Genomic DNA, 21,801 nt, shown 5'->3' with positions numbered 1-21,801 from the left:
CCTAGACTGTTGCAGGTCACAAAGGTTTAACTTTTTCCTTGTCCAAGGCATTGGTTTTCAATAGCTCTCTCTCTCTTCACAACGTACACAGAGATTTTTTTAATCTAAACTCAAACATCACTACACCATTTCTAACTGTAATTCAGAATAGTCATTTGAAATTTAGAATGAGTCAAGGGTAATTTAGAATAGTTAATTGCAATTCAGAAATTGTTAACTGCAATTCAGAGAGTTTCAATTCAGTTCAATTTTTAACCTAAATTGTGTTATTTTTTTCATAACATTTATTGGTTATTAAGTATATTGATTTATTAAAGTGCCATGGAGTTTCAGGTTTGGTAATTTTATCCATAGATAATGTATTTTATGGAATTGCCTTTCAATGTTCTGAATTTAATTAGTGATTTTTTCCGAATTGCACTTGATGGTTTCTGAATTGAAGTTCCTTATTCTGAATTACGCTTGACCTTTTCTGAATCTCACTTGGCCTTTTCTGAACTACATTTGGAAATAGTGTAGTTCTGAATATACAGGTATGGTAAATCCAAAAGCGACCGTAGGAAAACCGTGTAACGGACAGAGAAACGTAGGTAATTGAATGCGCGGGAGAATGACAGAAAACGAACAAAATATCAAGTAGGCCATATTTTTAGCGCGCTGTTGCCAAACGCCGTAAGTATTCAATACCCTCGACAAACTTACTTACGGTGTTTGGCAACAGCGCACTAAAAATATGGCCTACTTGATATTTTTTTCGTTTTCTGTCTTTCTCCCGCGCATGCAATTACCTACGTTTCTCTGTCCGTTACACGGTTTTCCTATGGTCGCTTTTGGATTTACCACACCTGTATAACAAATAAAGAATCAAACGTCAGATTTGACACTGTATTTTAGTTCTATTATTCATTTTGATACAAAGACAGGGTACTCTTTCTGGGTACAGGATGCCAAAGTTCTTCTGTTTTTTCATTTTACCATCTAATTTGCAATACTTTTTAATATGGAAATACAGGGTGCGGTTTACTACTTCCACATATTCTAGGTACCTATTTTTTGTTTAGTTTTCCCAGCACGTGCAAAACGCAAAGACAATGTTTCTGTCTTTTGTTGCCAATCAGAATAGAGTATTTTGCGTATCCCGGTAGGTACCTGTTTCAGCTTGCTCAACTAACACTACAGTAACAGTACTAAATTTGGTACTTACAATGCTTGCTATCTCTCTCTATGTTCTAACACAAAGTGGTGCCAGGTAGAATTTTGTACGCGTCTAGTACAACTGCGCTTTCAATTCTAGTACTATTCGTCTGAACCCCTAAACTACTGTACAATGTACATTTCAATTTTCAATTCATTCTCGCGACAACCGTAGTAGATGGAGTTACGGACGACCTGTATCGAACAATAAAGTGCACGCGGTCTCTATATTTATGCATATTATTAGTATACCGGTTGTCCCGCATAACGTGCAGTGCGTTTAATAAATTGTGAAAAAGTGAGGTCATTTTTGTATTTCAATACAAAGTTACAACAAATACGGTGACTCATTTATAAGCTTACAATTAACTCGTATTATTCAAAATGACTGTGTTATGGCAAATCTTGGTCTTCCTGACTTTAAGTGGACACTTTATCAGTGCAATCGAAGACTATTGTTCTTCAAACACTTTGAAAACAGACAGCAACGATATGCACTTTACCAAAGAAAGGATCAGTCAGGAATACGCTTTTTTGGGAAAATTTAAAGGCCTTCATTGTTGCGCTAAAGGATACAAAAGTATTGAGTGGTGAGTGTACTAATAATTTAGTTTACTCAATAATATTAAATTCTAAGAATAGAGCTAATCTTATCGGTTTTTACTAGTTGCACTTATTGGGTTGGAGTGTCAAAAATCCTGGGAAATACTCGATTTAGGTAATCATTTTCAACAAAAGCAAATACATATTGGTTAAAAAATGTTAAACGTCCCTGCTTTTCTTAGTTTGACTTCAATTCATTATTTAAGGGAAAATGCATTTGTTGTAAACTATTTAAAGAATCCTACTCATATTCTATTTTTTACTATGATAAAGGTATAAATAATAAACTTGAAGCAAATATGATTCATTTATTAATTATTGTAATAACTGATATGGTAGATAACTTTTGGTTTTATCAATGCAAACAGCAAAATTATTTGCTAGACATGTTCTGATTAATTTTGATATTTTCGCCTTTATGTTTGACTTTTTAAAGTAGTAATAATATAGGAACAGTCAATCACTGTTGTTGGGATCCCAATGATGTGCCACAAATTTGAGACACCCTGTACATAAACCGTAAACTGTATCAAAACCAAACTTATTTTAAACAAAAAGCAAGAAGACTATTATAATTCAATGCTCTAGACAAGGATGAAGCATAACTTTGTGACATGTATCAAATCTCGTGACGTTTAACAGTTGGTTACTTGATCACTTTATCAAGTCTGATTGAAATCTAGTGACCAATGGTTTTATATCTATCTTTGTCCAGAGCATTGATTTGTAATAGCTCTTCTTATCAGTATAGTCTTATTGTAGTTTTTAAAATTTCAAAAGCAAGACATTTAAAATGGACACCCCACATTTGGTTAAAAATGTGCGGTTTATGTAGCAATCCTTTCATTTACTTGATACATGATAAAACGTTTTTTTTTCAGAAAAAACCTTTTGTGTATAACAAAAGTGATTCACTTTTGCTTATCTATGCAACAAACATTATTCTCTTTTTGCTGTACCGCGAATTATGCACTTTTGTAGTCTGATGTCAGCCAGCTCTAGGAAAAAGCTTTAAATTGCAGAAATTGTTATTTATGCTAAACCCGGCTTAGCCGAGTAACAGCTTCCTGTCATAACTACACTTATTAATAAGTAAAGCAATCACGTGCTTCTTAGTGAGAATTTTACAAAATTAATATTCAATAACCGCTCCGGAGGTTTGCACATACCAAGAATCGATCATAAAAGTATCTGAAGGCGTTTGGCGAATTTAGCATTTTTCTTTGGAACAAGAAATTTTCTTTGAATCGTCGGTGTCGTTAATCCCCTTAAACCCTCTCAACAGGGGTTACAGACCCTTCATAAAGGTGACGGAAGGTAGGAGAGGGTGATTCGGAGAATTGCCTCAGTAGCTGTACAGTTGTCCTTTGAAAAATGAAGATATGTCTGTTTCGTGAATATGCTTCTTTTATCTTGATCATCCTGGTGGAGCTTGGTTCCAAACTTGTTGGGACGTGAATAGACTAGCAAATCTTTGTAGTTTTAAATTCGTACAGATTGAAGCTTTCTTTAGTGATTCATCGGTGGGATTTTTCGAGGTCAGGATCTATCAAGATTGTTCTTATTTAATGAATATTTTTTTCACAAAGTTGTGGCTGTAATAACTATTGTGTATTTTACGGAGGTGACTCCCACTATTTCACTAATATTTACAAAAAAACCACTTAACAGTCACGTTTGATCTAAGTTTTTGATAACTTTCTGGTTTTCACAAACCAATTACTAGATTCATTAAATTTGAAATGTAAAAACTACAAGTAAACACCCACCGGTTCTTATATTGTTGATATGTTGGCTCCCACATGGTTCTACCATTTTCACCTTATGATTCGAGTTTTATTAAAACTACAAATTTTAAATTTCTGTATAGTTTAGTAAAAGTGAACGGATAGAATTTAGGTCAACAATTTGAGTGATTGCACTTAGCAGCTGTCTTGGTCCACCCATTGATAAATAGGTTCACTACTATTCCATTCATAATCATAACCAGTTTCTGGAACCTGTCGCGCACCTACGATAACCATAAAATATGTAAATTGGTACGCTAAACAAATGTCGTTTTTGGGAGAAATTGAGAGTATTATTTGTGGGTGTAAAGTGATTTAATAGGTCATTACAAGTGTAAAGCCTTATCGAGAAACCCTGAAGTTTGTTAGCGGAGAGCTAGAATAGTCGACCTGGGGCAGCGTCTTCGGCGGCAACGACAAGATAACATCCCGGCAAGACGAGTGTCTACATCGTTTCTTTTGGTTTTCGGTGTGGCCGCGTCATTTCATCCATCAGGTCCAACGTGGGAGTCTAGACCTGGGGGAATTAGTACGGGGGACGCGAAAGACAGAGCTAGTGCTCTGAATAATACAGCAACCGGTTAACAAGACGTTGACTGACCAGTATTTATCACCGCGTTAGTTAACACGAAATATCAACAAGATGATACTTTCATTTTGTAATTTCAGTTGAAAACGTCTTTAATGATGAATGTACCAAAAGGTTTTTATTCAAAACGTCTAGTCTGATACAACTAATTTTAATATTGACCAAAACAACATCCTAGCATGGACAGGATTTAAACCATAGAAAAAATTATAAATCTAGATTTACATGTCAATGGAACTGTTTAAAGTCACGTTTTGACAGATTGGACTATTATGATAATTTTTCCGCGAGAGGGCGTTTTGCATGGCACACTAGATATGTTTCGCTAAGCCGGTTATATTTCGTTTACATAAAACAACAAAAACTCTAGAATAGTTTAGTCCCTTATTTGACCAGTTACATTAAAACGTCACGATGACGTAATGTGACAGTTGATTGAATTAAAGTTCTCTTAACTTACGTCATCGTGACGTCAAATTCGAACATTGCTGGCTCGATGGAGCCTCAAAACGAATACGGCCATAAATTAATTGATCACACCGTTTGGCCGCTAGAGTGCGTCAAAGTTCCTTAACCATAAAATGTGAAATGTTTAATTGTTTTTCTATTTTGTTATGTCAGGTTTTGATAAAAAGGTGTGTACTATAGTAAATAATTAGTAGGTCGGACTACAATGGTGAACCTCCTTTAACTAACATACATAACACCACAACATGCTATTTGTGATGCTATTTTATACTGTATAGGTTAGGTTAGGTTAGATTAGTTTATTTATTTACATAAACATAAAAGTAATACATTAATACTTACTTGATAAATATTTCCATAGCCGCGTTTAAAAACTAGATCATTTCCAACAAGGTTTTCATAAGCTTTAAATAAGTTGGGGTTTCTTTCGGGATTAGGAAACCTAAACCTGCTGCTGGTTCATAATCTGACCCTCATATCACTCACAAAACTCACGAACAACACAAATATGCAATTTTAACTTTATTTTTAATACCTTTTAGCACTTTAGTAAACGATATTCATAGTGACAACAACAATGACAACTAAGAAATTAGTCGTTTTCTTTCGGATCTAAGCGCGATATGATCCAAAGGTCACGTGGCCTGCGTATAATTTTGTAATCATGGGGTCACGTGATTTTTAGAAAAGAATAAGGTGGTTCCCTCCCAAGGACGGTAAACAGTACAGGAGTGCTTAATCCCATAAGCGCAATCTTGTCGGTATCGGCTCGGGCCGGTGACGATTTTTACGTCACCATGGGTCTCTCGCGTTTGCGCGATTGTTTTGCGCGATGCGCGATTGCAGTCGATCATTCACGAACATGATCTCGTACATAGCATCTCGGGCGAATATTTAGCGTATTGTGCACCCGAAGGCCCACTGTGACGTCAGAATTCATTCGCCGCCGGGAAACAAAATCGGCCGATCGAGCAATCCTGTACTGTTTAATATCCTTGGTTCCCTCCGGCGGCGGATTTTATCAAATGTCAAATTTTGTGTTTTCATGGCCTCCTATCTAAGATGGAGATCTAGATTTATAATGTTAATTTAAACCAGTGTGATCACCGCCCTCTGTACAAGAAAGCCAAGAAGGTGCATGCCAAAAATTCCAATATGGCCGAAATATGGGATTGACAGTTTGCATTTGTTTGTATTGTGGAAATTGAGTTTTTGGATGATTAAATTAATTTTTAAAGTTTAAAGTCAAGACTTGGGATTACTTGCCAAAGTAATTTTTGTTTGCTATTATATATTGTTGTTTATATGTTTGTTGTTCTAGTGAAAGTGTAGTTTGTGTTCATTTTATTGTGTTATCACTATTGTTATTGTTCCTTCATTGTTCTATAATTTGTTGTTGGTTTTTTAACTTAAATTCTATTGCCTCTACAATATGCCGTCACACTTGTTGTTTGCCAAATTGTAAAAGCAATTTGGTGAAAGGCCCAAAAGTGTCAGTCGTTTACTTTCCAAAAGACCCTGCTCGAACCCAACAGTGGTTGAAAGCTTTGAACTGGAATGATTTTACTCCAACACAATACTCAGTGGTAAGTACAATATGCTTTCTCATTCAGTAAACTTATTGCCTCTCACATACATAGATATGTGAGTTATATTTTGAGGCATTTTGAGAGCAACAAAGGTTTACTCTGAAGAAACAGGACAGCTTTTAGAAGTTTCATTGGCACATTTACATTTTAAAAGAAAGGTCTTGGTAATAATATAAAACCCATTTACCACTTTTGCTTACCTAGATTCAAGGATTTACAAATTTTCTTTGATTGAGCAGTTTTTACATTAGTTTGTTGTACTTTCCAAGACAAAGGGTTCTAACCAAACTTGCTTTGGCTGGACTTTATTGGATATCAAAAGCCATATCTATACATATCTGGATCAGGAATGAAGCGTTCTTTGATTTTTCACTCACAACTTCTAATCAACTACACGAAAAAATAAAAAAAAACATATTTTCTACTGCATCTCCATAGGTTTGTGTACAAAAAAAAATCCGATAACGCCGCCATTAAAATGACATTCTAGGCTTTCTTGTAAAGAAGGCGGTGGTGTGATTCAATTACTTGACGTTTTCTTTTTGACTTTGACAGGTGCTGCCATACTGCTACGGTTACGAGGGTGTGTCGTTAAGATGTTGGCAGTGTAGCGCACATACACACCACAAAAACATTTTAATAGGAAAAGTAAAATTTGTGGAGGTGTTAATAATGTTTAGAGCAGTACAACGAAAATGTTTATCAATAAAAAAATGAGTATAACCGTAAAAACCCAATTTAATTAGCGTGTTTGCTGATATTTTTCAAAACAGTTTCGAACACCGTAATGTCATGATTAATCATTTGAAACATCTACCATATTGTAGCTAGAATTTCCTAGAAAATTTGTTTAAACAACACCGAAAGTCAAAAGTTAGTAGTTCGTTCATTATGTTAACAAATTCCATACATTAATTTGGCTTTTGTTTCGGAACTTAAGTTACTTCTTTCACATGATTGGGCTAATAACGTCCGATATTGAGTTGCTGTTAAATTGCAAAAGGCACGTAATAAATAAACGGGACGGTTCGAATAACTGAAATACTAGTCGGTAATTACAGGTACTTTTGCGAAGACAACTCAAGCTGAAATATTTTTCCTCGGTAGTACTGTAAAGTGGCCATTTCTATTGGACCGCTTTTTGTACGACCAACTAACTATGTACTCTTCTCAGGTGTTTTTTTTTAACGTTTGTGTCGCAAAAGTCGCTTTAATTGTGCTATTTTTTGGTTTGGCTGCTGTAGTGTGGATTCAATGATGCAAAAATTGGTTTGGAAATAGTGCATTATATTGTCATACTAAACTGGTTCGTTATTTCCTAGAAACAATAAAATGTAATTTACATGTTTAACTATTTGCAGTTCTATACAAGTTTATGGTTGAAAAAAGTAGTACGGTTAGATAAATGCATGACATTATGCAAAATACGACGAGCAGTAACCGAAAAAAACGCTATTTCATGTTATTATTAGTAGACGTGACTACTGGTAAGTTGAGCTACTTTTAAAATTTTGATTCTCCTCTAAACACACTGAAATCAAAAAAAAATCATTTACTTACCTAATCTTGTTTGATTACATCAATTTTAAATACAATCTTGAAATAACAATTTTTCGATTAAATTCGTCTTTTACCATTTACGTAAGTTCAGTGTTCTCAAGAACCAATTATAAATTAACTAAGCTTTTTTTAATTTGTTTCAATTTACGTGACTATACGCTTCACTTCGGTTTTAGATGGGGTCCAAAAAACTGAATCTTATATAAGGTTTTGCCAAAATAATTTACTAACTGAATTTTATTACATCAGTTAATCCAATACAGAAAGGCCAATAAAATTAGCATTAATTAGTTGGTCTCGACAGGTACCGAACCGTTTCCTGAGTCAATGAATTTTCGCTAGGGACTCGTTATATGCGAATCAAACAACCCAGTTTTGCATACAAATGATTTTTTTAGTGTGAACGGCCGTTGTCGTGGTGAGAATAACTTTATTATGTCTTATCTATAAGTGGAAATCCATCACGAGCCTAACAATACAAGGTACAACATTTAAATTAGAAACGACACAGGACATGAAATGGAAATTTAAAGACAGTGTTACACCCATAAAACAAGAAAGAATTCGAAACGTTTTTCACACAAATTTTGCACTTAAATTAGTGTAATATTTTCTTATAGCTACTCAACACGAAATTTCACTTTTAAACCACCCTGTATAATCAGTTTTAATGATACACACCTGAATTTATACTTCATCAATGGTAAAAAAAAGTGAGAACCACTCCAAATCAATACTCTAGTACTCTAGACAAAGATAGGGAGACATTTAAAAAAAGTGACATTTTGTGTCAGTTTACCATCCACTAACTAGATTTGCTAGTGTATTTATATCCTACTCTAACAAATGTCATTGAAACAATACAGCTCTGTCAGTGAAAAACATGAATTGCACGTCATTGGAATGCATTGGCCGCCATTTATGTTTTTATTGTGTGATTCATCAAAAACCTTCGATTTATTCGTTTAAAACTGGTTAGTTTCAGCGATTTAGGGTCACACAGTCAATCGACAACTGCTCCCTCTGTCAGATAATTTGACAGTTCACCACGTGTTGGCTGTACACAAATGACAGCAACTGTCACGTGCCTAGCACTCACACTAAATTAAAAAGGCTTTTTCCATACTTAATTGACTGGTACCAAGAAATCCAAACATCATTAATCAAACTGACGCAAAAAAAACCGACTGACGTCCCCAAAATCGTTAACAAATCATTTCATTGTTTAGGGACGGTACCACAAAACATCTTAACTTCACCTAACCGCATGGTGGGATGTTGCGGAACCAAAGTTGGAATTAATGCTTGTGGTAGCGCTCACAAAGCTTGGTGAGAACCCATATAAAAGCCAATTTGAATTCTTTTTGAGGTTGTGCCCACATAACAAACGAAACGAGGCGATCTTTATCGCGAACCCGACCTGTCTGGTACCCGGTTCCATTGAGAAGTAAAAAAGAAGCGCCAGCGTACACGATTTTTTTTTGTTTTTTCTTTTGGGTTCCGCTTAATGGCTCGGTATGTGTGTCTGGCCCATAAAAGATTTGTTTTGTCTTCTCTATATGTTTTGTCGGCGTTCTTTTTGGTAGGGACCAAGTTAAAATGTTCAGGGTATTCAATGTTGCTTTTTTGATGAGAACCACAATTTTACTTGAAAAATGTTTGGTTTACAACCAGGACTTTCAAAATGGTTCTGTGAATAATCAGGTTTATGGTACCTTTGGATAATAAAATTACTTAGAAGAATACTAAAAGTGAAAAGAGTAATATTTTGTGTTAGGTATCCTTTTTTTTGTCAGACAAAATCTGACGAGTCTAAACCAACTGCGGTATATGGGCCACACTGTAGATACATTTTTAAGTGCGTCCAGAACTGTGGGAAAATTAATATGTGTTAAGGAGTGCCGTTACCTTCTTAAGTGTTTGAAGACCAGTCTGTCAAGTGTATGTGTGTGCATAACTGACCGTTGTCCGTAAGTCAATTAAACCGAATAAAAATGGAGTTTCAACGTAAAACGGCATTTCTCGAGTAGAAGGAAATGAGGCAAACGGACCCTCTTACGGAAACGTTTTCTCTTTCTTTCAGTACACTGAAGTTGACTAGTTAGTAATTGCAATGAAAAATTGATCATTAGCAGAAACCCTTATTCAAGTTTGAAGCTAGTGATGAAACTCAGAAGAAGACAAAAAATCTAGGGATTCTTCAGTGTAACAAAGAAGAAAGGTTTTTGAGTATAATAACCGATAATACAGATGATTATCACTAAATAGACTCTGAAATTAACTTTCATTATCCACCATCATCACTAGTAGCTCAAAATCGACAATACCATGCACCGTACAAAGTTGCTTTTTTGTCCTATTGTTGAACAATCCCACCCAGTAACACGGATTGATGTATGTAGCGAGGATGTTTGAAATCAGCGTGACGGGTTCTCATTAAAACCACCACGTTATGTGATTACAAGAGGTGTCGAGTAATGGTTCCGCGAACACATGAAAACAATATCTTCAGCACCCTATACAAGAAACAGGATTGTGATTTTTGGTTGTTCAGAAGACTGTAACACCTGAATGATTATCTACCTGCTGAATTCGGCAAACCTATAATTTTGCAATTCTCAAATTACCTGCCGACATTCTGCTTTGCTGCTGCTATTCAATTTCTGCAGACACAAAAAAAGAAGTCTGGGTAGTGTTACATCCCTTAGTTTTCTTCCAACTCCACCCACGAATTCCTTCAATGGTATTTGTTTTCTCTTGGTATTATTTGCAAACCGTTAAAGTGAGTTTGTTTTCTCGTTCATTGTCCAAACAGTCTTCTATTTGCCCTGACTGGACAAAGCCGGGTACCGAAAGGGTCATCCTTTGTTTTTACACGTCACTTGATGTTTGCTCAAACTTGTCGTATCATGAATAATCATGGTTCACGATGTTTATGATTGTTTTATCATCTCTAGTAGTTGTACGGCACAAGGAAATGTAAAGAATCCACGTCTGGACTGGAATATAAATGATCTAACACCGGATTGTCTCTTACTAGAACGAGTGCGCCATTAACCGGCAGACCAAAGCAGAAATTGCCTTTTTAGCTGAAACGAGACGCATTTTGTACCATATTTAGGTGAAAAAATACGGTGTTGTCGGTGTACAGGTGTTCTGTTCTTGTTGCAGCTGATTTTGAGCATGGGAATTGCACTTCTTTGCTTCAACTAAAAAAAATATGACAAGCAGTAAAAGTAATGCCAATGAAGTCATAACACAACCAAACTGTTGTGTTATTAAAAAAACCTAATTGCCGTCTACAATTACGTTAATACACGTCATTTAAGTCTCAATTACTGATATTTATCTTTCAAGATCTCATTTAATATGACGTAAAGATGCACGGCAGCACGAAAGACCAATTTGGTTGTCAACCAGATTGTTTCACGTTTGATTTTTTTCCCAATACGTCAAATGATCAAAATTGAATCCAGATAACCATTTCTGGATTGTATGGCTCCATAACAACAGTTTATATCGACCGAAACACTTAAACGCAGTCACGAAACTGTTTCTGGAAAGTAAACTAATATTAACCTGATTTGATTTCCAGGAATCTGGCGTATAGATTCCCCCAGGCAGATTCGGTTCAGCTATACGTTTTCCGTTTCAGGAATTTTACTTTTTTTAATTGGGTTTACACTGCAAGTAGTTCGATAGGTCTTTAGACCCACGTCATTTCTTTGAAAAGGGCCTGAACAGTTTGAGGCCCTTGAAGTAATTCTTTCACCTGGTAGTTATTGTATAGAATAAAGTGACCATGACACAAAACAGACCTTTCTAGGTAATTTCTGTTAGTCGAAAATATCGAAAATTGGTCGTAGAGAAATAAGCTTACTGGAATGTTCACATTGGTTATTACAGAATTAGATCAATTGTTTTAAAATGATTAGAATTTATAATAAGCTCATTGAAATGATCAGGAGAGAGAACCATGGATGGTAAAGTCGGTTAGATAATGAGAGGTTATTTATTAATTACACAGTTAAAGCTGTTCTACTAATGTATTCCCAAAAAACCCAAGTATTCAGAAAAATATCTTTCTTTTTTAACATTACCACGACTGAAGAGTCTAAAAAACCTTTTTTAATAAGAAAATATGCGTGCAACGATTTAACCCGAAGTAGATATCAACTGTTGCTTAGTTTAAATGGGACACCTTGTATACTTATTGCATTTTTGGATTCTACCTCAAATTCTAGACATATTTCGTGTATTAATGTCATACACTTTTCTGTATCCTGTTACTGTTTTATGTGAAATTTAATATTTTCAGTCTCCAAAACAATAATTTTAATTTATGCATATCAGAAAACGTGTTTTTCTTGGTTTTTGTGTTTTGTCGTCTTATACAAGATTTGTTCTAAGAGTGGGTGAAGAAATCGATAAAATATATCATACAGGATGGTCAAAAAAAGAGCTCAAGACAACAGTCCTAAAAAAGCACGTTCTCTGATTCTCTATTCAAAATTAAGGTAAGTTTGTATTAGGTCACTTATTTGAAAAATGTATGCTTTAAATTGATCCATTGAACCACCCTGTAACTGTCAAAATAATCGAGTTATTGAAGGTTAAGGTTTTTTATTATCAAACAACTCGTTTATTTGCAACACTTTGTATAGACTTTTTTATGTCGATGGATAGAAAATATAACGGGCTTTCCAAAAATATGGCGGTTTGTATTAATAGGGTGCTTCGTTTGGCCGCCAGAGGGCTCCAAAGCTAACTAAACGTTTTTCTTGACTGTAACCACTTCTTTGAGAGATTTTTTTTTAATAGGTCATGTACGGCTCTGATATTTGGCACAAACCTAGCACAGTGAATGTCAAATTTAGATCCGCAGCAAAACTGTAGAACAAAATCATTAAAGTCGATTTTCGCTTACACTAAGTGGCCAACATAACGCAAAACCCATTGGAATAGTGGTGGCTTTTCAGGCAACTTAGACCCTTACGAAAATTGTCATTTGCAAAATCGGTTTTTCAAGAAATGTCTATGCATTACATCGTAGTAGACCTAGTAGCTCATGTAACCGTGTTTTCTTAATTTTCCAGGGTCAAATAAGCCCTAACCAGTCAAAAAGTGTTTCTTGGGCACCCTGTCTGTAAACCGTAAATAACACTCGTATTTGAAACACCTTGTATTTACTTTTAAATGTCGATGGATATCCAACGAAATGAGCTTTCCATCGACGTACAAAAGTCGGTTGGTTAGTGATACCGTTTGGCCACTAGAGGGCGTCAACTTTGACCAATTTTTTTGGTGTATCCTTTTGTTTAATATTCAAAAACCCGTTTAATTGCACTATTTTTGCTAGAGTTTTATACGTCAATGAATAGCCAATAGAATGAGCTTTCTAAAAATTTTCCAACTTGGGTTGATAACCGGTTTCGCCGCTAGAGAACGTCAAAGTGAACTATTTTTTTATGACTTTTTCTGTGCATCCTTTTGTTCAATCTTGAATAACTCGTTTTTTAGCACCATTTTTAGTAGTGTTTTATACGTCAATGGATAGCCAATGAAATGAGCTTTCTAACGGTCTCCCAATTTGAATGGATAGGTTAGACAGTTCGGCCGCTAGAGGGTGTCAAAATTGACCAATTTTTTCGTGCACTCTTTCGTTCAATCGTCAATAACTAGCTTATTTGTCACATTTTGTATAAACTTTTATATGTCAATGTATAGCCAATGAAATAAGCTTTCTATTGACGTATAAAAGATGATGGGTTAGGGGTACGGTTTTGACGCTAGAGAACGTGAAAATTTTTAAAAGTAAAATTACAAAATTCATTTTTGTATTCCAACGGAATTCATTGAAATTACCAAACTTTATTTATGTTTAAATTTGAATTTAGATGTTTTCAAAATACCAATGTTCCTCCAGTAATGCCCATTAATTCCTAAAATTTGTACACCATAATGCCCCCTCGGGTACACCATATTTCTGTGACGTCTATCTCTCTTCTGTTTATAGTAAGTTGAGTGAGACGAAATGCAGAAATTTTTCTCCATTATTATATTTCATAGTAAAATTTAGCTATTTTCAGCTAACTGCAATATAACATTTACGACTTACTTTTCCTGAAAAGTAAACCTAACCTTTCCAGGAAAACAGGTTTGATTTAAGAAAAAGTTTACTTCTGGGAAACATTTAAGACTTCACCCCCGTTACGACTATAACTTATCGACAATTCGTTATAAATTTGCACTGTAATTAAATGGAGTTCAGGGAATCCAATGACGGAACGATCCAAGAATCAGGCATATGGTTTAGTCCAGTGGCGTAGGATTTATGTGATTAATAAAGCTGATTTTTTATTGCAGGTTTAAAGACGGCCAGCCCTATCCTTGGAGACTGGATCTATCTAATTTCATAATATTTCCTGAAAGCACCAATCAGACGATTTACGCCCAGAATATTCGGGACAACGACACGGGAAATTACACGTGCGTGTTGAGGAATGATAGAGGAAACGAGACGGAAATATTCAAACATGACATCAGCCTGAGGGTTTTCGGTAAGTTTGATGTTTGTTAAAGTTGATGTTCCTGGAGTTGTCTAAATCGATACGCCAGTAACTTCGATTCTCAGTATCGTTCATTTATTTTACCTAATAATTGGAAGATAGATTAGACTATTTTTCGAGAAGTGGAAAAAATGATAAATAACAAAGTTTATCTTTGGTCTTCTAGGAACGTGTATAAAATTGTGATAATTGTATATTATTTTTATATAAAGGAACTGTTTCAGAATATTTATTTGTCATAATGATTATCAGAAAAGAGAAAGAAAAATGTCTCATTTTAAAGTCACATTAAGCAGGTGCGGACTGGACAAAACTTGCATACATGTATGACTTGATTGTATATTAAAACCGAAACGTTATTGAGTAGGTATTTACGCCCACTTTGAATCCGAATGCAACAGTTAATTTATGGAATATCGCCTTTCTCATTATTATTATATTATTGTTTGTTCAATGCACCCAGGTGGAGCCATTCGGTTTCCTGTTCAATGAACACGTCGAAATTTCATTAATACGTTTTATTCGACATTAATTGACTGGAGTGCCGTGGCAGGAATTAAGTACTGGAAAGTTAAAAAATGCTAGATCTCAGCAGACTGAAAGCTACTTTTTTGACCAACTACAAACTACCCACTGTGCTGCTGGACTTACATCCGATTCATTTACATACAAATTTGTATTAACCTTTCCTCTTTTTCGAGAACTTATATTTTCACATTTGGTAGGAGTGTGTCGCGCCATCTCAAGAAAACACGGTCATCCTGGTAATCACTGTCCGGTCTTTGATGAGTGGGCACAATAAAACAACCCCTTTCAAAAAGAACATTGGTTTAATAACAAGAGTCCTTAAAATACTCGGAAAACCCCAAAACGTGTTACATCCCCCTTTTCTGGTTATATCAACAAAACAACTTTCCTCTTTTCTTAACCTCACTCCCACCGTTTGCGCGCGATACACACGTCAACTAATCGACGCGCCGCCTACCGTATGAAAAATGAACTGATAGCTGCCACAAACAACGATCTATTGATCTGACCGACAGAGTGAGTAATCAATTCTTTATATGTAATCATTACAGCTGCAAATAGAATAAGGCGAGTAACAAAAATGGCGCTAAATTTCCGATGAATTCAATTATATCCAGTATACGTTCCGCGCAATTTAATCACCAGGTGTTCACCGACAAATTCGTCAAAAATCTCTTTATTTAATCGATAGGAATCGTTGATATAGATTTCCTCGAACCGGTCGTAATTAAGCTTATTGTGGTTGACGCACTAAATAAACTCAATTATGCCAACTATTGCTTTTCTCATCGTACCGAACTTCTTTTTATGGCAAAACCGGTGTTTTTCTCTACAACAAATCATATAATAATGACATGTTTAGACTTTTGGTCGATCGTATATGTTGTGGTTTACTCAAACCCCCAACTAACCCTACGCATTTCCTGCTGGATTGTTAACAGGGACGGCCGTATGCAGAACGATTCAACCATCTGACAAACCTCTAAGGCTTGTGCAACTTAATATAATACAAGAAATGCGTAGGATATGCTCCATTTCATTTTCATACAATGACATTTGAATGCTGTAAGATTATAATGTTGAATAGGTGCGGACTGGGCAAAAATTATGAATTTTGTCGTGACATGTTGCAATTTCAGTTCGGTCCTGTATTAAAGCAAAGACTGCGTGGCTGCTAAAAGATTTATCGAACAGTTTTAAGCACTAAAAGAAAACATTACCTGTTTTAAGTGTATACTTTGGTTTGCTAATCGTAAGTTTAATGATCCGTGACTGAAACTGGATTACAGGGATGTGTAATTTAAAAAAATTAACATATTAAACCTTGTCATTCAAAACTTTGTAAACTTCCCAAAAATGACCAGAGGCTTCTACAAGTTCTCTAAACTTTCCAAGAATATTTTAAAGTTGTCAGGAGCTACTAGGATTATTTTGGAAGTGCCAGAAACCTTAAAATACTGCTCAAAACCTGCTAGAAAGAACCAGAGACTTTTACAAGTTCTCTCAACTTTCCAAGAATATTTTAAAGTTGCCATGAGCCTCTAGAACTATTTTGAGAGTGCCAGAAACCTTAAAATACTGCTGAAAACCTCCTAGAAATGACCAGAGGCGTTTAGAAGCTTTCTAAACCATTCAAGAATATTTTAAAGTTCCCAGGATCCTTTAGAATTACTTTGAAAGTGCCAGAAACATTCAAATACTACTGAAACCGTTCTAGAAATGACTAGAGGCTTCTACAAGTTCTCTAAACTTTCCAAGAATATTTTAAAGTTGCCAGGAGCTACTAGAATTATTTTGGAAGTGCCAGAAACCTTAAAATACTGCTCAAAACCTGCTAGAAAGAACCAGAGACTTTTACAAGTTCTCTCAACTTTCCAAGAATATTTTAAAGTTGCCATGAGCCTCTAGAACTATTTTGAGAGTGCCAGAAACCTTAAAATACTGCTGAAAACCTCCTAGAAATGACCAGAGGCGTTTAGAAGCTTTCTAAACCATTCAAGAATATTTTAAAGTTCCCAGGATCCTTTAGAATTACTTTGAAAGTGCCAGAAACATTCAAATACTACTGAAACCGTTCTAGAAATGACTAGAGGCTTCTACAAGTTCTCTAAACTTTCCAAGAATATTTTAAAGTTGCCAGGAGCTACTAGAATTATTTTGGAAGTGCCAGAAACCTTAAAATACTGCTCAAAACCTGCTAGAAATAACCAGAGACTTTTACAAGTTCTCTCAACTTTCCAAGAATATTTTCAAGTTGCCATGAGCCTCTAGAACTATTTTGAGAGTGCCAGAAACCTTAAAATACTGCTGAAAACCTCCTAGAAATGACCAGAGGCTTTTACAAGTTCTCTAAACCTTCCAATAATATTTTAAAGTTTCCAGAAGCTTCTAAAATTATTTTACAAGTGCCAGATAGAAGAAATTCTACTGCCAGAAGGCTGTACAAGTTTCCTTAATCTTCCAGAAATATTTTAAAGTTTCCAGGAGTCTCTAAACTTATTTTAGACGTCTAGAAACCTTAAAATACTACTGAAAACGTCCTAGAAATGACCAGAGGCTTCTACAAGGTATAATACATGGAAGTATCAGAGGTTGACAGAAACCCAGCAATAACATTTAGTGGCAACAAAACCTGACATTGCTCCTTGGTACCATCATTGCAATGTTGTTTTAGTGACGTTTATATTGGCAACATTTAGTCTACATCACACCATTTTTATTTTGCATTTTAGTATGTTTATGTATATCATATCCATTCATATAAAAATATTCTAATTCTATACTTTTGTGTTACTTTAACAAAGACAAAGGTTTGTGACGACTTAAGCAGGTTCATCATCGGTTAAGTATTTAAATCGCCTGCAACCATTTACCTTTTAGATACCATATACAGTTTTAGTATAACCTTTGCATTTCTTTTTATAGATAAATTACCGGATGAACCAAAAATCACTTACGTATCCAATGATATGGAAGTGTTTGCCGGTGATGCGATGAGACTGTTCTGTGAAGCGTTCGGGGGTGAGTTTTCCTTATTTAACCGCCAGATAAACTGAAACTAATTTTGTTTTTGTATGATTTAGGTACCGTCGACCTGCCTGATGCCCGCAGCGAAGCCGTGTGGTACAAAAAACTGTCCAACGGCACCTCGATCGAGGTTCCAGAAGAGATCACCCAGGAAAAAACCTCACGGTAAAGCTACAACTTTCATTATTTACCCAAAAAAAGTCGTAAAACCGACAATTTGCCAGTTAACCAATGAAGTAAATTTAGAATTTCCCGAATCGGTTTGGGTTTTTACGGGTTTGCCCGGTACCGAAATAGATGACTGGCCGCGTTTTAGTTTTGTTAAAACAACAATAGATCCGAAAGTGTTTTCCATTCACTCAGGTTTTTTTTTGCGGTTGAAAATGTGTTGTCACGTAATTGTGTTTTCTAGTTCCGGTTAGTGTTCTTCTACTTGTATAGTAGGCTTAAGTTAGTAACATATTCCACCTACTATGACCACCAACTTGAAAGTCTTGATTTACGGTGCATTTCATTGCACAAAAAAAACAAAAGATCTACAAAATCGTGGAAACAAAGGATGCGTGATTTTGCAGGCACGTTCTGCATTATTCCGTCTCACATGTTTAAACGTGACTTCTCATAAGAAAAAATTAGTCAAAAATATGCGGTTTGAAAGAACCCGCCTGGTAATTAGTACCACGTATCGGCGGATTAGCCTCGGCAAATTTGCCCACCGGTTACGTCGGTATGGTACTTTTTTGCTCGTCGAGTATTTACCTGACGAAACGCAGACGACTTTCTGATTAATTCCACCGAAAAAAATGCGATAATTGTCCGTAATTGGTACCGGACAGGATCAAGCGGTTCCTGCAAAAACGTCAGCGAAAGCTAGACGCCGGCACACACAGAAGACAAAGAAAGAAATTAAATCGCTAATAAAGGTGATTTTTGTTTGCCTGGAATTTTAGTATTTATGGCAGCCACGGTAAATTAGTGCTTTTTTCATGTGCGACTTTAGGCATTATGGAATTCGAATCGAGCCAATTAATGTCCTATTAGTATATAGAAAGCTTCAAATCATTTAAAAGGAAATAAGATTGATTTTTCTTTGCCACAAAGTGCTTGTTTAATAGTAGTTGACATTTCAAAATTAAACCTATATTGTAAAACTAAAGTGATATACAGGTGTGGTAAACCCAAAACCGACCATAGGACAACCGTGTAACGGACAGAGACACATATAAATGATGGCATGCGCGTGACAAAGACAAAACACCTCCAAAAATTTTAAGTAGGCCATAATTTTGCCTTAGTGTTGTCAAACTGACTAAATTATAATTATTTAGATAACTTTGTTATTAGAACATTCCTAAACATTTCCATTTACTTTTATAACATAATTAGTTCGGTTTCTGTGTAATTTGTTTTAAAACTTAAGAATAATAATAATTGTTTTTCGTTTACTGATCGAACTCACGAACTGCTACTTGCTTTTACCAATGCAAATACAATTATACTATAGATAACACCACAACATGCTATTTGTGATGCTATTTTATACTGTATACCCAGCTTATTATCAACAAAAAAGTAATTCAACAATACTCACTTGATAAATATTTTCATGGAGAGAGTTTAAAAACTAGATCATTTCCAACAAGGTTTTCATAACCTTTAAATAAGTCGCGGTTTCTTTCGGGATTAGGAAACTTAAACCTGCTAGACGTTGCTCTTGGTTCAAGATCTGACACTCTTATATCACTCACAAAACTCACCAACAACACAAATATGCAACTTTACTATACTTTTTAGTACTTTAGTGAACGATATTCAAATTTTAAATTCAAAATAGATGTCAACAACAATGACAACTAGTAATTAGTCGTTTTCTTTCGGATCTAAACGCGATATGATCCAAAAATCACGTGACCTGCGTATAATTTTGTAATCATGAAGTCATGTGATTTTTAGAAAAAATAAAGTGGCGGATTCTATCAAATGTCAAATTTTGTGTCTTCATGGCCTCCTATTTAAGATGGAGATCTAGATTTATAATGTTTTCTATGGACAAACCATGGACAAACTTTTCATCTTTATGATATCCCTGAGTGACTTACGCCACTGGATATGCCGGGGTCGTGAGAACGTGCGAACAGTAAACTCGTCTTCTTTGTTTTTTTTCCCGTTGTCTTAATGTTCCCGATGATGACGCCAATTACCCAGAACAAGTTTACTTTTATTGACATAACGCTCGCCCAGTTTCCCGGCCTATCGGTAATAGATAATACTAGAGATAGTTGAATTTATCTGAACCTTTGCAAAGTACTTAAAAGCCATTTTTTTTGCAGGGAAGAAGGACAAATCTTTGGAACCTACTTGAATTTTGCTCAAGTGAAGCCGGAGGATTTCGGAACTTACACTTGCGTTATCACTAAACCAGGCAACAGCATCAACACGAGTGTAACAATAACCAGAAAAGGTATTTTGCTATTTTTGCTAGACTTAGCAAATTCTAACTTTTAATATTCTAGAAAAAGTGATACTGTACATCGACCGCAACCCTTTCCCAATCAAAGAAGTGATCATCATCTCTCTTTTGAGCGTTGTAGTACTGACCACTGTCCTTCTTCTGATTCGACAGTACGGCCTTAAAGTGCAAGTACTGCTCAAAGACAACTACGGACCTATAGAAGAAAACGACGGCAAAACCAGCGACGTGCTAATCGCTTTTTCTCCTAAAGATGCCGAACACGTTGTCGGAGTGATGATTCCCAACCTGGAAGCTCGTAGTTACCATTGCGTTTCCAAGGAACTCACCCCGGATATTTCAAACTGTAAATATTTTTTACCATTCACAAACTACCATCATAGACCAAACAATTAACATAATTCTTGTAGGGTCTGAAGAATTGTCTCATCAAGCGCAAACGTGCCGTCGATTACTTGTGGTGTTATCGCCAGCTGCTTTGAACGATTCCTGGGCCTCCTCAAACTTATATCAAGCCCTGAAACAACTACAAGCGATCAGCGCCCCCAAATTGATTTGCGTCATGTTGAAGGAACTGCCGGCCTGTCAAAATGAGACCAAAAACTCCTTGGGGGAGACTTTGAGTTCAGTGTCCAAGTCGATGAACATTATCAGTTGGGAACGCTCAAATGGAGCCAAGTTTTGGTTGGAAGTGTGCAAACAATTGCCTGCCAAAAGGGCGGACCGTCCTAATTTAGTGGAAATGACCCAGCAACAGTCCAGGCCTAGATTGACTTCCGAAAGGAGCTTGGATAGTTTGATGGTGGTGTAGGCTGTGCTTGTACAGAGTGTTTAGCGTTTACAACCAGTTTGATCACTCTGTAAACTTTTTGACAGTATTTAGGGACTTAAGTGACTATATACATTTAAAGAAGAATGTAAAAGTTTTCGGCCTATTTTATATAATTTATTTCTTTTTTGTATTTTGACGCTTTTGTAATATTTATTTTGTTTAGATTATGTTTTCCAATTGTTACTTTTGTGTAAAATTGGCTGTACTGATACAGAACGAGGCTTCAATATGGTTCTTTCTGACTTACTAGAACCTTTAGAATACTATAATAGCTGCATATAAGTCGAATAATTAATTCAATTGTGGCTTTTGACTTAAATTTGTGAGTAGCCTAAAAAATTACTTTCAAATGTGATTTACTTCCCACATTAAAAGTAAGGTGTTTTATAGAGATTTAAATTTCTACATGTGATTTAATATTAACATTTCTATATTATTATTATTTTTTTAGGTGTACACATATATTTTAGTGACGTATGTTATTAACATTAATGGTAATAGAATTTTTGGACTTTTATTTCTGGTGTATTTAATTTCTTCTATGCATAAACATAAACAGAGATTGCTAATATGCCAACCTAAAAC

The 21,801-nt window shown here is 35.4% G+C and overlaps 1 protein-coding gene and 1 long non-coding RNA gene across 2 annotated transcripts; one reads left to right on the top strand and one right to left on the bottom strand.

The window, feature by feature from the left end:
• The first annotated feature begins 1,363 nt into the window (after nt 1-1,363).
• On the top strand, nt 1,364-21,733 carry LOC145733959 (single Ig IL-1-related receptor-like). Its single transcript, XM_081987002.1, has 7 exons — nt 1,364-1,784; nt 14,157-14,350; nt 17,813-17,908; nt 17,971-18,079; nt 20,245-20,375; nt 20,428-20,730; nt 20,795-21,733. The coding sequence occupies exons 1-7, from the start codon at nt 1,579-1,581 to the stop codon at nt 21,193-21,195; spliced, it is 1,440 nt and encodes a 479-aa protein (XP_081843128.1). The 5' UTR covers nt 1,364-1,578; the 3' UTR covers nt 21,196-21,733.
• Nucleotides 3,650-5,661, bottom strand: LOC145733996 (uncharacterized). Its single transcript, XR_014179317.1, has 2 exons — nt 4,984-5,661; nt 3,650-3,808 (listed from the first exon to the last, which is right to left on the bottom strand). It is a non-coding gene; the product is annotated as an uncharacterized LOC145733996 (long non-coding RNA).
• Nucleotides 21,734-21,801: the final 68 nt, after the last annotated feature.

This window comes from Ips typographus, linkage group LG9 (assembly GCF_016097725.1).
Source record: "Ips typographus isolate SLU linkage group LG9, UJ_Ityp_2.0, whole genome shotgun sequence".
In the NCBI taxonomy this organism is placed as follows: Eukaryota; Metazoa; Arthropoda; class Insecta; order Coleoptera; family Curculionidae; genus Ips; species Ips typographus.
Note: the sequence above shows the minus strand (reverse complement) of the source record. Positions and strands in the feature narration are given on the sequence as shown.